Here is a 19767-nt window from a genome sequence, read left to right as displayed (position 1 = left end):
GAAGGAGATCATGGTTTGGGGACCCAGTAAAGAGACACTGTTGCTCTTCCACAGCGAACTGGGTTAAGTTAGCTGGACCCTGCAGAGCCCACCCAAGGCGGGTACAGACTGCCAATGGACCCCCAGGAGGGCCAGACCGTACAGGCTTCGTTGGGACAAGCAGATGAGGGAAGTCTGAGCCAATAAGGACTAAAGGCTGCACCCTGTCGACAGGGGAAAGTGGGAGTCCCTGCAGGTGTGCATATTTTTGCATGAGTGCCTTAACCGGATAACTGTGCTCGGAGAGGCCCAGTTTGTCAGCAGTGAAGGCATGATGGATGTGGTATCTCACCTTAGGATCATGGGCAGGGGAAATCTCAAAGGAGACCGAGGCCCCTTTCAGGTGAATCACATCCTGACGAACAGTTCTTAATGGAAGTGTCTCGGCTTCCTTCCCTAGATTGAGGTGCTGCACGGCTGGTGGTAGGATGATGGATCGTTCAGAACCGTCATCTAGTACAGCAAAGGTCTCCAATGAATACCCAGCATTGTACAGATACACCTTCACAACCTTTAGCAGGACCTTATGCGGACGGTTCGGGTGATCAATGTAGATGGTGGACGTATCTGGGGCAGTGCCAACCATCAGGACTTTCCTAGGCTCCTGTTGGCAAACCTCATGCAGCACTGTAAGATGTTGCTGTTTGCACACTTTACAGGGTGCCTTCAGGGTGCACACATCAGGTGCATGATTCCGTCCACAACGCCAACAACCTTTATCTTTGATCCACTCTGCAATTTGGGTGGTGGACAGTGTCTTAAATTTGGGGCAAAGATTAAGGTAGTGCTCACGGGTGTCACAGTATGGACAGTAAGGTTTCGGCTTAATCTTCCCTTTACTGGGAGGTGTCCGATGACCTGGTTCCAGATGAGCTCCATCCCCCTTCCTGTTGTCTGTGTTGTAATACACCGTGGAAGGATATCTTTGGCTTTTCCTGCCTTTCTGACCTTGTTTGGTCTGGTCCTGAAACATGTCGGCTGCCCTAATAGATATGCGCTTGGCCTGCGACTTCACTTGGAGCCAGGCCGAAAAATCTGGCAGGGTATATGTCCTGTCAGTTCCAGTTCTCAGTATCCCACGACTGAGGCTGTACTCAACAAACCCATCTCTGTAGCTTGCTGGGAGCTTACTCAGTAACTTATCGACATGAGAGCCACATCGCAGTTCGTAGCCGTTTTCACCGTCCAGTGATCGAAGCATACCTACTAAAGCTTGCACATCCAGAGCAAAATTGTCGAAGGCTTCTGGGTCCCCCACCCGGATTTGGGGAGAGTTCAGGATAGATCCAAGCTCACTCTGTACGAGCTGACGAGGTTGACCATATTTGTCTTGGAGAGCCTGGAGTGCTGTAGTATATGGCAGGGGATCATGCATATATGCTTGTGCTAGTTTGTGAGCACTTGGTAGTTTTAACTGCTCCAGAAGGATTTGATATTTGAACTGCTCTGTGAGATGAGTATGGCTACCAAGCAGACTGTCCAGAGCCATCTTAAGAAGCGCGAAATCACTTTCCTTACCACTGGCGAAAGAAGGTAGTGCTGGCTTGGGGATCCCATACGAGCTGGCAATTAGCAGTTCCATCAAGTTGTTGCCATTGCTGGCAGTAGGTGGCAACTGTATCTCGGACTGTAAAGACGGCGCCGTGGGCCCACAGCCAGCTGGTCCGACTTTATCCCGCAGGCGGGACGGTAAATCAGGAAGCGGTAGAAACTGACTGGGTGTTGAGTATGGCACTGGAGGAAGCCATCCCTGGTGTTTCACCTTTCCAGGAGGCTGTGATTGTCGGTTAGGAATATTAGAGCTGTCCTCTGCTGCAGGTCGGAGAGTCTGAGTCGAGTAGGTAATAGAGGGGTGATTTCCGCCTGGCTGCTGACCATACTGATGACCAGCTGAGGGAGTGTCCATAGCAGGACTGATATGTTGCGTTGGACACTCATGGAGAGGTTCAGATACTGGCTCCAGGACAGACGAGGAGCTGGTGGGATGTAAGGGCTGCGAATCTGGTACTGATGCATCCACTGGCAAGATGGAAGGTGGGAAAGCATTCGCATAGCTGGTCATATTACGTTGCTGTCCGTTATGTGCTGGGTGCTCTGACAGATTCACTTGGGAGTTTACACCACTGCTGCAAGCCTGCAGGCCCGAGTCATACTCACAGTTATTTAAAGGTCTAGGTGCTGGCAGCCCATCTTCTTGATCACGAAGAAAAGCAGCAATGAGGGAAGCTCTCTTTAGCTCCATCTCCTTCTCTTTGAGTCGACGCTGCATTGATAGACGTCTGGTAATAGATTCTCTGGTGTTGTGAGCAGTACGTGCCTCTTCGTCTAATTGACGTCTTTGCCTTTCTTGCTGCATGTATAGTTCTTCCTTCTTACTGAGGGCTTCCCGGGCCTGAGCATCCAATGTTAAACACTGTTCCTCAGCTAGACTCTCTTCCATCATCTGCCGCTGCAATTCTGCTAGCTCCATGCCCTTCATCTTCTCTTCCAACATCGCTGTCTGCAAATCAGTTAGCCCTGCGATGATAGAGCCTCCCGAAGGTGAGTGACCACTAGCCTGGGATCTAGGTTTACTGCATTGAGAACCTGAGGCATGTGATCGTGAAGCGGTCGAGCGCTGCCTGGCAGAGCGCTGATCTATAGCCATCCCTGCCTCTGCACCTGCTGTTGGTTTATCGGTGGATGTACCTGATTTGGGTTGATATTCAACTTCATAATCATCAAAGTAAGCCGGGAGATGTCTCTCTCGCTGAGTTTTCCGTCGCACGGATATGTCAGGGATATCCTGGTGCTTAAACTCCATGTCGTCCTCAGAGTAGCTATCTCTCCGGCTCGAAGGACCACTTGTTAGAGAGTTATCTCTGGGATGCTGGGATGATAGCTCCCTCAGGACTTAAACTCCGGTCAGAGGGTGGGGCACAGAGAGTGATGTCCGGATATACTTTAATGGAAGTTAATAGCAGCTCAACAGTACAGCAGTAGGCATACTTAACGAATGTGGGAGGGGTGGACAGACGTGTGGTTCTGAATAACAAGAAACAAGGAGAAACAATTTTCACATATAAATATAACACTCGTCACTTCCCAACATCATGCCAATATAATGATCTGTAACCCAAATAATCAGCTGAATGCTCTGACATAAGAAAGTCCCACAATCCCATTTAAACAGGCAGGAAACAAGAATATCTATATATCTCAGACAACAGAAAAGACCTAATGCCCCCAAATTAGGAAAGGTCAGCAATTACATGGTCTTCAGTGCCCTCTTGTGGCTAAATAACACAACCGCGGTACACAGATCCAACCCGCAACAAATGCTACGGTGGTAAGTCACATGCCTCTACCACTCTCGATAAATCTCCTAGCATAAACCCCCTGTAATCAATGTCAAAGTACAACCCGTGCTATAAGTGGAAATAGACTCGTAGAACTGGAGGGATTTTGACTCACATTTGCACAGGAACGCACACGGCTGGAGATCGCTATTCCCCCACACTCATGGAGAAAAAAACATGGCTAGTGCTCCTCGGACTCGTGATACGGCAGGAGCGTCGTAAAAGCATGTGACGTCACCACCGCAGCAAACAGTAAGAACAAAGTGGAACTTATCGGCAGAAATTAACACTGCACTTATAGCGATGCGATTGAAATATAAGGAGACTTTCGGACAGTACCACATCCTAAAGGTGCTGTGCTGGATTGAGATCTGGTGACTGCAGAGTCCATTTGAGTACAGTGAACTGATTGACATGTTCAGGGAACTACTTAGAGATGGTTTAAGCTTTGATACACGTTAAACGGCACATGGCACGTCTATCCAGCTGGAAGCAACTGGTTAAATGCTCCTTTTCAGACAGATTTGTTTTTCCAGTGGAGTGGAAAATGTATCTAAGTGGAAAAGTGTATCTAAAACTGAGCACCATGACGGAGACTCTTGTTGCAATTCATGACTTCAGTCCAGTGTTATGCACTGAATTGGGCTTAATAATCACAACATCAGAGTTAATTTACTTTGAAGTAGGCTAAATTAGGGTTTATTTAATATAAATTAAGTAGCACTTCCTTATTTTGGCATGTTTTATTTAGTTTTGAAGGTTTACATCTGGCAAATCTAATGCTGTTTCTTACTTCTGCAGACCTTTGGTAAAGGACAGCTGGTTGCCATGTACGCACCCAATGAGCCAGTGTTAGACTATAACATGGTGATCATCTTCTTGATGGCAGTAGGAACGGTGGCTATTGGAGGCTACTGGGCCGGCAGCAGAGACAGCAAGAAGTAAGTTTACTGGTCCTGTAAAAGTGCTTCTGTGGAAGCGATTCAGTGGAAAATCCCATAGTGCCAGAGTTTCAGCTGTACTGCAGTATGACAGCCAGAGTTTTCAGACTTTTTGAAAAAATTAAAGTTAAAAAGTGATTTTAGTCTGGGTTGAACAAAACTGCATTAAGTGATACAAAAATACAATGATGCAAGTATTGGGTATCAAAGAAATTCCTTCAGTGAGTGCAAACGATGCATTTAGTCACAGCTGCTAAATTTACATTAGAGATATTTCATCAGGAGAGGCTCCAGAGAACATTGGTCAGAGTTTTCCTGGCAACAAAATACAAGTGCATGATTGCAAAAGACTTTCCTTTTGGGTGACTATGAGTGCTTCTCTTCTTTTCAAACCAAGCAATCTGCATCTTACCGCTGCGACTCCAGTAAAGGGCAGCACTGTTTATTTGAGTATGGGTGACTCATTGGCTTAAGCCAATCTGAGTCCATCTTTTTGGAGTTTTCTGAGGTGAAGGAGGGCAGAGTGAGATGGGGTCGCTGACGCACAGCACCGCAGAGAAAAAAACATTTGGAATCATGAGTGCGTGTTTTCAACTCAGGATGGAAGTGAATGCCAGCCAGCTGACCAAATGACTATAAATATAGACTTTTAATGGCAATATGGTTATCCCGTGTGTTTTGGTAAATCACCAAAAATTGGACCATAATCTGCAATTTAAAATGTGAAAGACAAAACCTCAGAGCAAACATGTGTGCATATATACTCTTTGTCTTTAGAGTTACTCACTGTTGCTTGTCCTCCTGCAGACGGTACATGAAGCACAAGCGGGACGACAGTGCCGAGAAGCAAGAGGAGGAGACCGTAGACGTAACCCCAATCATGATTTGTGTGTTCGTCGTCATGTGCTGCAACATGCTGGTGCTACTATACTTTTTCTACGACCACTTGGGTACGATGCAGATACTCACGAAGCGTACACAGAATATAACCGCTGCTTTACTAGTCGCGCTGAAGGAAACATTTAAAAGATAAGTAAATCCGTTCGATCAGAAGCACGTTTATGGGAACAGTAAATGATGGTGGTTTCAGTTCCTTCTGCCCAGTATTCATTAGTGTGTTGGGGGCGGTTAGCCTCTCAAAGCTTTTAATTTGTCCTTACTCACTGTGGCTTGGCATCACTCAGTAGGGATTTTCTCTGGATTGAGGTTGTGCAAAAGATGTGACAAAACCTAAAAAAAACCCAGCATTTGCTATGTGCAAAAAAAAACAGAGCAAAACATATTTGAAAAAAAACCTCCAGAAGTGCAAAGAAACACAGAATGGTGCTTTTGCAATAAGTCTTTGTAGTTTAGAATCAAATGAAGTGATAATTTAGGATATGCTTATTTTTACAGTCTGTCAGAATCAAAAAAATGGTTCCAGAGCAGCTGATTTAGTTCAAGCCTGCAGCTTTTAACTGGATCTTACAGGTTTCCTTGTTTTTCTTGACTGAAACACCTGTATGGATAATTCCTGGACTTACTAGGCATTCATTGTCAAATTTGTTAACTAATTTAAACGTCAAATTTCTCCTCACCACTTGGCAAGTTTATATTCTTTTTATCTACAGTATGCAGTAGCTTACTCAGATTAGGGACACTTGTCCTCCTGCTGCCCAGTGCTCACACTGTGCCAGAGGATGCTTACATTTATCTTGGCAGCAGCTCCTCTCTCACAGTCACTCTCTGATTTACTTAAACACTGTTGCAGAGCCTGATGAGTTTTATGAGTTTGTGGATTTTGGGACTTTATTATGAAAGCGGTGGAACGCTTTCCTTTCAGAGTTATATTTAAAGAGGGAAGTGCAGGGGAATGCGATACATGCATACTGTACCGAGTCTAACTGAACCGCACCCGGGCACAGCACGTTAATTATGTTAGTCAAACAAGCTGGACTTTAATGCTTAAACACACTCAGGCCCATCCTGAGTACATCCTTGATAACAGCTCATTTACATGTTTGTGCAGCATAGTTTTCGGCAGCTGAGGTTCGTTGTGTCTCAGTGTTTTATATGCAGAGCCAGCAGATAGAAACAAGTAAAATGCTGGCACTTTTTCCCCTCCGGGGTCCATGCTACTTGTTGTGGTCAGTTTTCTTTAGAGGTAAACATAACTATCGCTCACGTTTTAAAAAAAAAAAACCAACAACTTATTTACACGTTTCTGAATCTCACTTCTGATACTTTCAGCTATCTCCCTCCAGGAATTTACTGATATTTGAAGGTCCTTATATTAAGAATACGGTTATTATTTCCTATATTGTTGCTCTCTTGCTGATAAATTTAAAAGCCAAGTTGATTTGGTAAAGGACTAGATGTCACAATTCCTGACAATGCATTGCTTTTAATGGAGAAAATCTTGAGGGATGGGTGTTATGAGGAAAAGCATCCCAGAAACTTTACCAGTGGCACACATCGTTATGTGTCTCAACTTTTGTTCTTTTACACAAGCTAATCTGCCATTTTTCCTTGGTTAGGTTTAGGGGTTAGAGATCTGATCTAAATCATTAAAATTTAGACACATCGTCAGTGGTGGACCTTGAATTCATCGGTTGTTTCGGCCATTATCACTAGACACCCTCATCCAAGGAGGCCCTGCCAGGGTTGATCAGGCCCCGGAGTGTGTCAATGGTTTATGTTAAAATTGTTTTCTTCTTTCTCCTGTTTAGTTTTCTACAGTTTATTCTATCTATTCACTGCAGCTGAGAAATATGTACCTCTTTAACATTTATGGAAGGTAGCACATTGTATGTCGCTCGGATGATGAAACTTAGTCTATTAGACTCCATTCCCCAGAATCCCCAGGAAAAATTAGACAAAAATGCACAGGAGGAATCACTGGCACTGAACTCATAAAGTCCGCTGGCTTGTTAATCCTGTTGTTGTGCAGTCTCACTTTGTCCACGATGATAGAAGGCTCACCATCAGTGTCTTAAGCCTTTAACATTGCTGCCTCTTTCCTCCTTTAAAAACTAGCTTAAATAAGTAGAATAAATATTTTGCTAACAAAATAAAAAGACAATACGACAAAGCAAGTTTCACTTAAGGTAAAAACCAAATAATAGAAAGGAGCTCAATTAAATAAAACCAATTAAATGAGCAAAATAAGTAAAGATTAAAATGCAATACAGTAGAATAGGTTGTGAATAAAAAAAGAAAAAAAAAAGAAGGGTGAAGAAATTTAAAAAAATGCACATCACACACAGGTGCAACAAGAAAATACACAAAATGAATAAAACAGGATTTCTGGTTAAAAAGTCCAAGCTTCTAAACGAATCTTATTAAATTAATAATCCCCTCTCCATTTAGCTCCAGGGTAAACTGAGATTCTTCAGAGATCATTTCCTCTCGCAGAGCTACCTGTTGTCCAGCATTAAGCTGCAGCAGAGTCAAACCCTGCTGAGTGTAAAGAATGGCTGCACTGATAAAGAGCTCAATGGCTGAGATAACATTTCGCCTTTAAACAGATTAAAAAGCTGCTGAAAGCTGCGGATGGCAATAGTGTACAAAAGGGAAAGCAATACCACTATTCAGGCGTTTAAGGAGGGGGGATGCCAAAGAAGCGGGTTTCCTCACACGATAATATCTACTCAGCTTCTGTCTGCTGTTTCTTCACCGTTTAGCCATTTGGGTCATCAGGATCTTCTGTTTGGCCTCCTCTGTCGGCCTGTACAGCTGCCTGTGGCCGTTCGTCAGGAGACTTCCTTTCTGCAAGTGCAGGTGAGTCTTCAGGTCATATTAGCAGGTGCGATGATGCTTTAAACAGCATGACATTTGGGTTTTTTTTTCTCTCCATTCATGTATGTTTTCTATGTCTGGTCGAGGTGCAACTTGATGATTCAACCAAATATTAGTCAGGGTATATATATGTTTGAGCTTCTCAAATCTAAAATAAATTCAAACTTGTTCGCCCAGTTCTTATTTATTAAATTCAATAAAGATGCCTGCTGTACAATCACTCCACCCTGGAAACAGAAAAGCTCATATAAATACTTAAATACTCATTATACTTACAGCATGATGAACAGTTTAGGAACCTTTTTTTTATATTTTTTTCAGCAATGCGGATTGAGCAGTTGTTTCCTGTTTCTTCTGTACACCCTTTTTTCTTTTGTTTGTAGACCAAATGATACATGGTTAACATGATTATCTGCAGATTAATGCTAATAAAAACACTTTTTAGTTGCATTTCATGCTTAACAGTGACTGTATTTCTCTGAGAGAAAGTGCTGTGGTGTAGTGGCTGACATCTGACCTATGTTTTGGAAAAATAGGATCCCGGAGAACAACCTGCCGTACCTGCACAAGCGGCCGCAGATCCGCATGCTGCTGCTGTCGGCCCTCTGCATTGGTGTCAGCATCATCTGGATGGTGTTTCGCAACGAAGACCAGTGAGTGCACAACACAAAATTTAAAAAACAATTGAATTCATTCCACTACAGCTACAGACAAAGGCGCTGCAGGGCTTCACAGTCATAGAAGAAAAGGTCAAATTCACCAGCTTGTAGCGATTAAAGGGGGAATAATCATGAGAGGCGAAAAATGAGGTCAGGTACGAAGTTTAACTTGAGGTGAATGGGAGTAAGGAATACTATTGATTGACATGTGCAGCGGTGGGAAATAACCAGGATATACCGATAGTAATAACTGCGATAGCTTTAAAAAATAAAAAAAATAAAAACCTAGACCTCTGTCTGGGTCTAATCCAAGCCTATTCAAATGGCGGCCCGCGGGCGAAATGTGGCCCAGAAGCAACCTGCGAGTGGCCCTGCCTGTGGTCCTGGCAGAAACACAGAAAACGCAAAAAATTAATTAATTAATTTTAAAAAATTAAAAATTCCTACAGCGTAGTGTAGACTGTGAATGCAACACTCCTAGTAGCCTAGCAATATTTAACCCACAATGCACCGTAATGTAAATATATTAAACTATCATTGTAATGTATGATGTGACAACAGCAAGTACAGTTTAATTGCGAGTTTAATAATCTTACAACTGGAATTGTACTACCATGGTGAGGGTCCTGTACAGCCCGAGAGAGAGCTGCAGCAGCTTCCCTTCGTGTTTGCTTCTTGCCGAAGATTCTGAAACAGTGAAATACTGCATGCTGGCCGTGGTGGATGCGGTAATAAGTGACAAAAAAAATTAAAGTAAGTGTGACATCTGCTATTAAAAACGTACCCCTGTCAGACAGTTCAAATATTCATCGAGTTGAAGTTCTGTGAAGTTTTGGCGTCAGACGAGTTTGAAATGTTGTCAGATGACCTGAAGAAAACTGATTTAATGTCTATAGTAGGAGATGGGTTCACAGACAGAACTGATAATGCACAGTTATGCGTATATGTCTGTTCTTTGGATGGAAAATTGCTCGGCTTACTACCGTTAGAGGGACACACAGCTGGCGAAATAATGTTTGAGAAGATTTCAGCTCTTTTTGAGGAAAATGGTCTGGATATGAAGCGTGTCTGTATACTTGTGACAGATGGGGCTCCATTCATGGCAGGAAAAGTGAGTGGTCAGCAAAATATTTATTTTAATTTGAAAGGGAAATGTCCAAATGTAGTATTATTATTATTATTATTATTATTATTATTATTATTATTATTTCAAATGTGCAAAAAAAAAAAAAGCTAGTTATACCTCCCTTTTTTTTCCTTTTTTTTTTTTAAATAAATGAACCTTTCGATGTGCATTTTTGAGAGGTCACCAGATTTACAGGGGAAAAGGAATAAAAGAAATTACTTGTTTTTCAATACAGTTGTGTGGGTTTGAAATTGATCATGATCTGCTGCTTACTGGCTGCAAAAAAAATATCTGGCCCAGATAAACTCCTCTGTTTGAAAATCTGGCCCAACTAACTTCTTAGTTGAATAGCCATGGTCTAAGCCTTATCTGTAGGCGGCCCTTTCAACTTAGATCAGAATTGGCTCACATTAGAAAGTAAACTTTTAACCATAACCTGTGACTAAATGTTTCATAGTAGATAGGGCAGGGCAATATGTCCAAAAATATTTATCACGATATAGATTTGAAAATTTGCCATAACAATATAACTGATGCGAGACAAAATACTTTACAACTCCACAACTTTGATGGGGTTTTTTTGTACTAATAATGTCACTTCACCCAGCACCCGTTGCCTACTGGTGGTGGTCAGAGGGCCTGGTGGCGCCAGTGTCCGGCAGCCTCGCCTCTGTCAGTGAGCCCCAGGGTGGCTGTGGCTACAATGTAGCTTGCCATCACCAGTGTGTGAATGTGTGTGTGAATGGGTGGATGACTGAATGTGTGAAGCGCTTTGGGGTCCTTAGGGACTAGTAAAGCGCTATACAAATACAGACCATTTACAATTTCACTTAAACAAGCAGCTGTTTTTTATGTGCATTAAAGTTATATAAAAATTTAACAGTGCAAATGAAAATTCCTTGCTGACAGTTTAACCAAAAGGCATTTCCAGGAAATTGGCCGACATGTCCTCAGCATAACCATGTATAATATCCACAAAACTTAAAAAGAGGTTATACACACTCAGTACGGTAATATTATGTTCAAGCACAGTACGTATCACTCGGCGAGGCTCCCGACTACGGTAACCATAATGCTCTGACAATCCATCAAGCGGTGCGGCTTCGTAACTTAGCAAAGTCGTACTAAAACATTTTTTGACAGATTTTTGAGCGGCATGTACCACATAAAATCGGTTCGGTAATAACGACGGCCCGCTTGCATGCTCTACCAAAAAATGTGATTTGGTGTGTATCTGAGGGCACGAAAGCCAAACCAGTTCCACACCACTGAAGTTGCAGCATTTTTACAAACCAATTCGGCTTCATCAGTTTTATTCAGCGATCCGCTTTCGCCCTTCTCATTCTCTGTCGCCGCCATGCTTTTTTCCACCATGTGCGTATGAAAACAAAGGCACTGCGCATGCGCGTTTTACCCATTTTCTATTGCGATATATAATTTTCTTATCATTTCCTAACATTATACCGGTATTACAGTGAACGGTATGATATGGCCCAGCCCTAATAGTAGATACCTTATCACATAATCCAGAAGTGTCACCACTCGGGCTATTTCAGCTTTTTGAGAAAGGAATTATTATTGTGGGCTTCTCCAGAAGTGCATATCTTCTGGTTTAAAATTCAGAGTGACCCCGTAGGTGCTATATTTGGGGGGAAATTTTTCACTTTCACTTGGAAAGATGCTTTTGCTGAAGTATCAAAAGAGCTGAAGCTGTTGGTTTCCTACAGGCTGTGCTGCACACTTTCTTCCAGCACCCAAGAATTTTGGTTTGAGGGCAGAATTATTGTGGGTGTGTGTGTCGGGTGGCGTAAAGTCTGTGTGTAATGACGCCTTTGAGGTACATGATATGGTGATGGTGCTGGCTGACTAATGTGTTATGTGTCTTCCAGGTGGGCGTGGGTGTTACAGGACGCCCTGGGGATCGCCTTCTGTCTCTACATGCTCAAAACAGTCAGGCTGCCCACATTTAAGGTGACAGATCTGAACCACAACGCGATTTTTTTTTTTGAAAGGTTTTTAACTGTGTTTGATTGTTTTAATAAAAGTTTGATCATAAACTGTTTTCTTTTGCTCCCTGATGCAGGCTTGCACTTTACTAATGACCGTCCTGTTTGTCTATGATGTTTTCTTCGTATTTATTACACCTTCCTTCACAAAGGTATGTCAGGTTGTCACACACGTCTCTTTAGTTTAGTTGTTGTTTGCTGTGTTCTTTGTGTTTTTACTCCTTACCTTTTCTCCAGAGTGGGCAAAGTATAATGGTGGAGGTAGCAGCTGGTCCCTCTGACTCCTCCACACATGAAAAGGTGAGCCTACGTGGTACACCTCGGTTAAGTCCTCCAAACACCCCTCTCAGCTCAGTAGTTGATGGTAATGTTAATTTTTGTGTTTTCCCCAGCTTCCCATGGTGCTTAAAGTGCCACGGTTAAACTCCTCCCCCCTGGCTCTTTGTGACCGCCCCTTCTCCCTGCTTGGCTTCGGAGATATCTTAGTACCAGGTATGCAAATCAAATGTTTTATGATGACACAGTTCACATGCTTTGAAAATAAGAGCAAGGGCTTGTCCAACAGTAAGTCTGTCACGGATGAGAGATTTTCATCAAAGAATTTAAAACAAATACTAAAACTGGAAGTCTGCTAAGAAAGCTTTGTGAAACTGCTGTTAGTCGTTCCCTTTGTTCTGAATGCCTCTTTGGTTTTCTTTTCTCAGGTCTGCTGGTTGTGTACTGTCACAGATTTGACATTTTAACACAATCCTACAGGATCTACTTCATGGCCTGTACAGTTGGTACGTACGTGGGCTGGAGGAGGGGATGGAGGTGGGCTGTACTCTGTGAAATGCTGATGTTATGATGAGCCTCATTCAGGTGGGAATGACATTGATAAGGGGAGGTTCTGCTCTGTAGTTCAACTCATCGTTTTACCCCGAGAAAAATGACCGTGGTGCTTGTAATGTAATAAACAGATTGTTAAGACTAGCCAGTAGAAAACATCAGCACTTCCTCTCCTGAGGACTTCAGTTTTAGAGCAAAAAAGAGAGGATTTCATTTTCCTGCCAGATCTGGTACAAGCTTTAGGAACAAGTCTAGGAACAAAAGACTTCAGTAACTTTTCTGATGGTTGTAGCTCAGTAAGGTAGAAGCAGGCCAAGGACGACCTGTAAATAAGAATATAGCAGCACACCAGCTTGCAGAACACCTGCAGGAGCTAAAGTGACGTCTGTCTTTGTCTCTCTCCCGTCAGCTTATGGCATCGGCCTGCTGATCACCTTCGTGGCGCTGGCCGTGATGCAGATGGGTCAACCGGCGTTACTCTACCTGGTGCCTTGCACTCTGCTCACCAGCCTCAGTATTGCGCTATGGCGCAGGGAGTTGCCCCAGTTCTGGACTGGAAGTGGATTTGTGGTGAATACCAGTTTGATATGACTGCCTACTACGGAAGAACAAAAAGACTTAACAAAAAAAAAAGGAGAAAAAAAAATCTAGGTTTAAATAACATGCAGACTAAAGTAGAATTTCAAGTTGAGTAACCCCTTTAAATAATTCCATCCATTCCAACTGCTTCTTTCTGTTTTCAATGTCCCCCTCCATCGCTACTCCTCACCCTTTATTTTACTGTGGGTGTGCTCTAGTCTGCTGCTGAGGGTTCAGCTGTCTGTGAATGTCACTGCAGGTATTCAAACCGGGCTTCATTCTACCATCAAACACCCCGACGGGCGTACTACGAAGCGAAATCAATGGCTTAGTGAGCTACGTCGAGCCTTAAGTCAGAGTTTTCAGTGTCCCGGGGGTGGCTTTCTTGATCACCATGGTAACTGAAGCTATTTAAAAAGTGCCACGTTTTCACTGATTCTAGATAGATTCAGATTCTCTGCTGGAGCAATAGGTTTTATACATGCCATGTGCAGATATATACATTCATGTTCCCATAAGGGAAATTATTGTTACAGCAGCTGTATAAAAAGAATAAAATTAGCACAGGAATAAAAAATTTTGTATATACATAAGTGATTACATACATGGTAGAGCTGTGTTTCACTATAACCCCCGAAAGAGAGGCAGGAATATGTTAGCATTTATTTTCTAATGCAGAAAACGATTGTTTTTGTATTTTATTTAAATCTGCTGCCAAGCCTGCTGAAATTCTAGCTTAAAAAACACAGATTAGAAAGTCGGTCTGTTTGTTTGTTGTCCATTTATCAGGACTACAAACAAGAATATTAAATCTGTAAAATAACTTTCATCAGATGCCTGCTCTTTATTGTGAGCATGCTCAGAGCCTGAAGCAGAAAACCTGAGCTAACACAGGAAGCTGAAAACCACTGTTGAGATGCCTGTTACCTCTGACTGGGGTTTTAGGTGTTGTTGAGCCAGCTAACACAAAGTAAGCCTGGCTTTATGAACTTGCTTCGTAGTACCTCCCTCTGCTCTCTTAACCTTGCTTCATTTCTGCATTGATGATAAAGTAGTGATCACATGGGAAACTCTGACTCCCATTAGTGGGGCTGATGTTGATGTAGATTATTTCTGCGTAGCTTGATGGGGCTAAAAACCTCAGTGGGACGTTTCTATCCCTGCGAATACCTCTGAGGGCACAAAGCTTCTTTAGCTGGGGTTAAATTTGTGCCTGTGTAGCGTTTGGTTCTGTTTGCCTTCTGCTCTCCTGTAGCTCCTGTCATTAAATTTTGTGTTCAGCCTGGCGCCCTTCACTCATGCAGGCTTTTGTTTTCTGTCCCTTGCAGCCTGCCATAGTGCTCGCACCGATCAACTGCACACAAACCGCCGCGCCGCCGACCAAGGAGGCCTCAGCTAAACCAGAGTCACCAACCGCAGAGGAGCAAGCCAGTCAGAGTGAAGACTCCCCCCAGGACCCGCCTCAGAAAACTCCCCCGGTGGAGAGCAATGAAGAGGGGAAAAAAACCCAACTGAAATAACGTCTAGTACGGCACTTTTCCATTTCACCGTGTTTACTTTGTTCATTTTCTTTCTACAGTGTGTCCGAGTCAGTGGACATTTCACATACTCATGCTTGTTTGCACTCGGTGCCAAGTACGAATCTGTGTTTTCTGAATGTCGGGCTCAGCCGGGCACAGACAAACAGAAGCAGTCCCATCACCACCTCCTACTAACATACAATTTGCACCACCCGAAAGGGGAGTGAAAAGTTAATCTACACTACTCCATTGAGAAAACAATAAATATTTCCACTCCTCTCAGCTCTGTGCCAACCTAAAGACCCCGTCACGCCAGCAAATAACAGTGCAATGTATAACTTGACCAGTAACACCAGAGCTAAATGGCAGATTAAAAAAAATACCCCTCCTGATTTTTGGTTTTCTTTACATTTAAGAAGTGGTTTATGGTGAAAAAAAGACCTTTTAAAAGCTGAGATCTAAACCTGAGTAAAAAATGTTTTTGACCTATTGTTCAATAAATCGTATTATCGTAATAAATTATAATGAGCACCCTGACGTGTTACAGATCAGAGAAAAGGGGAAAAAACTTCACATGTGGAGGTTTTAGTGCTTCACAATTCAAACGGCATGTCTAGAGCAGAAAAAAATAAGCGATAGTAGTAGTTGCTGTGTAGAAATACTGGCATCACTATTAAAGGAATCGTGGTAATGAATTAATTAGTGAGCCGTGAGCTGCATGTTTTGCACCCCTGAAAACCAACTTTAATGAACTTTGAGCAATCAAAAAATGTATTTAGTGCCTGATCAGTCTCATACAAATAACTCCAGGATCCAACTAACCTGATGGAGCGAAAAAAGAGAAATGGTAAAATATTAGGTGGCAAACAGAAAATTAAAGATTTAAATATTCATTCTTGCTCCAGATTCTCATTTATGTATAAGAAACAGAGTATTTGGGTTTTGAAATGTTGATCACACAAACAAAACTTGTAAAATAAGGCATCTCGAACATTGTTTTCTGCTTTTGGACAAAAGAAAAAAATTCTAAATAGCAGTCAGTTTTTTTTATCTAGCAGTTAAAGGTAGTGCCAGGTTCATAATTTGTTGGAGAAAGGCACATTTATTTTGTAGTTTTTGCCTCTCTGCACCACAGTGGATCCTAAATCGAACAATTACTATGCGAGTGAAGAGCAGACTCAGATGTGTTTGACCTCAAGGTGCTCCTGTTAGCGAACGAATATAAAATTTTTCTCAGTCTTCAGAATAAAGTGCTAAAACTTCTCTGATGACAGAGAGGTGTGGAAAGATACTCTGATCCAGTTTGTTGCCACAGTCACCAAGCCTCGGACCCAAATATTTAGCTGTTCGTCTTTCTGGTGTGACCGGGCTTTAAAGGTCCTGGCTACAACCCAGCCAAGGGGAAACCGGAGCGCAACACAAAAAAAAGAAAAGGAAACGTAATGCCCACACTGCCTGCTCCCAAGGAAAGACCAACGCTACCACAGGATTGCGGTTTCACAACAACCAGATATTTTATTAATCTCCAAAGATAGCAAGCAGCAGGGAGGGAATGGCCAAAACAACAAACAAAACACTCCAGAAATGAAACAGAACTGATTTACCTATGACGAGAAACCCAAAAGAATATTTCACTAAGCTAAACAGGAGAAAAAGGTTTTAAAAGAAAACCCCAACAGCAACCAGATCACCAAGGTTTACAATCAATACAAGACAACCAAGCTCTTCTCATCACAGTAACTTGGTCACACAGCTCACCACTAAACACAAGACCCATGGCTAAATGCACAGCTTGTTTGGAAATAGAAAGTGGGCGGGGCAGCCAGCCTCATTCCATGCTTAGCCAATTATCTGCCTCCACCTGGAACTTACATAAGCACAAACAACATACAGCAAAATGACTTGGGTCATAACACGAGAAAGCGATGGCAGCAGCTCTGCAAGCCCATCAATTTTCAAGCACTTAATTTGAAACGCACTGAGACTTAAATCCCCTTAAAAAGCCCTTTTTGAAGCGTGTGTCCCAGAGTCAGAGCATGAAGCCGCTGAAAACTTTCATACCCCTTAAAATGTGGTGCTAACCTGGTTGTTGACTGAGCCAAAGCACTTTTGTTATTTTCTCATCAAGCTTTTGTTACATTTTGTGTTTGCATGCTTTTATTTTGATTTTAGCCCAGATATATGACCCAGACTTTGTAAATGTTGCTGAGCGCTGCAGTCTGCATCACCCGGGAGGCGCTCGTGTTATATTAAGAGTTGGGTTTTTGGCCTTACCGTGTCCACGTCTGGAGTGGGGGGGTGGGGGGAGGCTCTCTGAAAACCGTGTGCTGGACTCAAAGTGCTGCAGTTTCATGTGTGAACTGGAGAGTATGTGGTTCTGGTTGTTTTTAGTTTGTATTGAAACATTTGCACAGCATTTTAACTCATGAAACGGCCTGTTGTCGGCTCATGTGTGTGTACGTGTATGTTTATGCATAATTATAAGGGTTTAAAGATACGGAAACCATGGTAACGACCTACTTGTCCCATATTTGTTCTGCTTTTGTTTGTCTGACCCGAGGGCATCATGTTGGACAGCAGCGTGCTGCGAGTGAGTCCGGCCTCGGTGTCCGAATGTGATTGAACAGTTTTCTGGACGACATTATTCATTCACCAGGATAGTTTGGTGTCACCCAGTGGTTTTTAATGCCTCCACAGAGGCATATGTATAATAAAGAACCATTGTATTTAATATTAGGCCTGCTGTGTTTCTTATATCACACTTTTCAAGACTGACCTACTCTATACACTTTATCTATACTCTATATCCACACACTGCTGCATCTCAAATAGAATAGAATAGAATAGAATAGAATAGAATAGAATGCCTTTTGTCACTATACACATGTACAATGAGATACAGAGCATCTCCTACGCAGTGCAAACGTGGTAAAAGAAACGGGTGTGAGGTGCTCAGTTCTGCTGCACTATATACATATGAGCAGTATTCAAAAGAATATATAAAATATACATATGGGGGGAATTAATAATTAGTGTGATATATTTACAGTGTTACAGGGTTATTGCACGTAAACTATTGCACAGTAATGATAGTTGTGTAGTCTGTTTATAGAGGGAAGGCCTTGGAATCGGGGTGGGACTGTATTGTCAGTGCATGTGTGAGTTCAGGGTGGTTATGGCTTTTGGGAAGAAACTATTTTTGAGTCTGTCAGTCTTTATGCTGATGCACCTGTAGCGCATTTTTGTTGCTCTGCTGAGGCAGCGGGAGGACTAAATGTCCATCATGGAGGAGAGAGGGCAGCCGATGATCTTCTGTGCTGCTTTGACTTCTCTCTGAAGCCTCACTTTATCTCCCGTACCATACTGTGATGCAATATGTCAACAGGCTCTCAATGGATGAGCGGTAGAAGTTCAGCAGCAGCCTCAGGAAGTGCAGCCGCTGCTGGCCTTCTTGACGACTGCTGTGATGTTGTCTGTCCAGGAGATGTCAGCGGAGATGAGGACACTGAGAAACCCGAAGGTGTGGACCCTCTCCACACACTCCCCTTTGATGTACAGGGGGGCTAAGTCAGTGCTGTGCCTCCTGAAGTCCACAAGTTGGTGTTCAGTGCCAGGTTGTTCTCTGAACACTATGCTGCCAATTTCAGGACTTCCTCTCAGTAGTCTGCCTCGTCTCCCTTTGAGATGAATCTGACTACCGTGGTGTCATCAGCAAACTTGATGATGAGGTTGTGGTGGGTGGAACTGCAGTCGTGGGTGTAGACACAATACAGGAGGGGGCTCAGCGCTCAGGGCTATGGTGATGCTGTCTTCTGTGGATCTGTTCGCATGATATGCAAACTGGTAGGGGTCGAGGTCTCGGGGGAGGTAGTCCTTGATGTGCTGAAGGACTAGTCTCTCGAAGCATTTCATGATTACCAGAGTGAGGGCCACAGGGTGGTAGTTGTTCAGGTTAGTGACGGGAGACTTCTTCGGCACTGGGATGATTGTGGCTGATTTTAGACAGGGTGCCCAGTCTAGTGAGAGGTTGAATATTCTGGTAAAGATGAGGGTGAGCTGGTGGCCACACGCTGTTAGCGTCTTGCCAGGTACTCTGTCTGGACTGGCAGCCTTCCTGGGGTTCACTGCTAAGAATACACGTCTGACATCATATTCCGTAAAGTGAGTGGAGCGGTGCAGGAATGAGGTGGATGGGAGCATGCCTGAAGCAGATGAGGGCTGCTGTTGTGGTGTTTCCAAGTGGGCGAAGAGGCAATTTATCTCCTCTGTGAGCACTCAAGTTTTCTGTTTTCAGAGCCTCTGTGGATTATAAAGTCTTGTACGCCCCGCCACACCTCCCATGTGTTGTTGCTGGACAGGTGGGACTCTGCTTTTGTTATGGTCTAAATTGGCCTTTGGGCTGTAGGAGAAAGCCAGGACCAGCAGACTTGAGCCAGGAACCTTCTCGGCTTAGCTGGACCCCCGCCCCAGGAGCTGATCTCGGGGTGATTTATGTTCACATTTCCTTCCAGACTCTGAATGAGTCTTTTCTTTGTGGCCTTCCAGCTGTGAGAAGTCCCTGCAGAGATTAACAGCAAGCACAAAGAGCCTCTGTCACCTCATCAGTGGAGGATGGAGAGTGTCCATTTACTCTGGGTCACTTATCTGATCAACCAGCACACTATTAGTGGTTTTGCAAAAGGCCCTTTAGTGACGTATGTGCTGCTATATATTTTAATAGCACCCTCAAACTCTGGAGCCAGGTTGGTGTTTTTAATCACCTCATCTTGCACCCCAAAGATAACTTTTATTCTTGGAGTCTAACTCATGCTTTGCTGTTCAAAATAATCCTCTAACTTTTACTGATCCTTGGTTGTTTTAGCTTTTCTCCCTCGCTGAAAAAAGTCCACATTTTAACTTAAAATTACCAAAGAGAAAAACTGAATTTTAAGATAATCAATTTTTAGGCATCTTC

General features: G+C 43.2%; 1 protein-coding gene across 1 annotated transcript in view; it reads left to right on the top strand.

The window, feature by feature from the left end:
* The window catches only part of sppl2b (signal peptide peptidase like 2B), a 30592-nt gene extending 12935 nt beyond the window's left edge, over positions 1 to 17657 (top strand). Inside the window, exons 5-15 of the mRNA XM_085377363.1 lie at positions 4179 to 4318; positions 5126 to 5268; positions 7981 to 8077; positions 8632 to 8748; positions 11770 to 11851; positions 11964 to 12038; positions 12124 to 12186; positions 12279 to 12378; positions 12591 to 12668; positions 13124 to 13284; positions 14622 to 17657. Of these exons, the coding sequence (XP_085233489.1) occupies positions 4179 to 4318; positions 5126 to 5268; positions 7981 to 8077; positions 8632 to 8748; positions 11770 to 11851; positions 11964 to 12038; positions 12124 to 12186; positions 12279 to 12378; positions 12591 to 12668; positions 13124 to 13284; positions 14622 to 14813 (1248 nt within the window). The 3' untranslated portion in view covers positions 14814 to 17657. The remainder of the gene's footprint in view (positions 1 to 4178; positions 4319 to 5125; positions 5269 to 7980; positions 8078 to 8631; positions 8749 to 11769; positions 11852 to 11963; positions 12039 to 12123; positions 12187 to 12278; positions 12379 to 12590; positions 12669 to 13123; positions 13285 to 14621) is intronic.
* The last annotated feature ends 2110 nt before the right edge of the window (positions 17658 to 19767 follow it).

The sequence above is a fragment of the Diplotaxodon limnothrissa genome, linkage group LG18, assembly GCF_057381915.1.
Source record: "Diplotaxodon limnothrissa isolate DT_005_m linkage group LG18, D_limnothrissa_male_GT1.1, whole genome shotgun sequence".
Taxonomy (NCBI): domain Eukaryota; kingdom Metazoa; phylum Chordata; class Actinopteri; order Cichliformes; family Cichlidae; genus Diplotaxodon; species Diplotaxodon limnothrissa.
The sequence above is the reverse complement of the archived record's forward strand: the minus strand, read 5'-3'. Positions and strand labels throughout refer to the sequence as shown.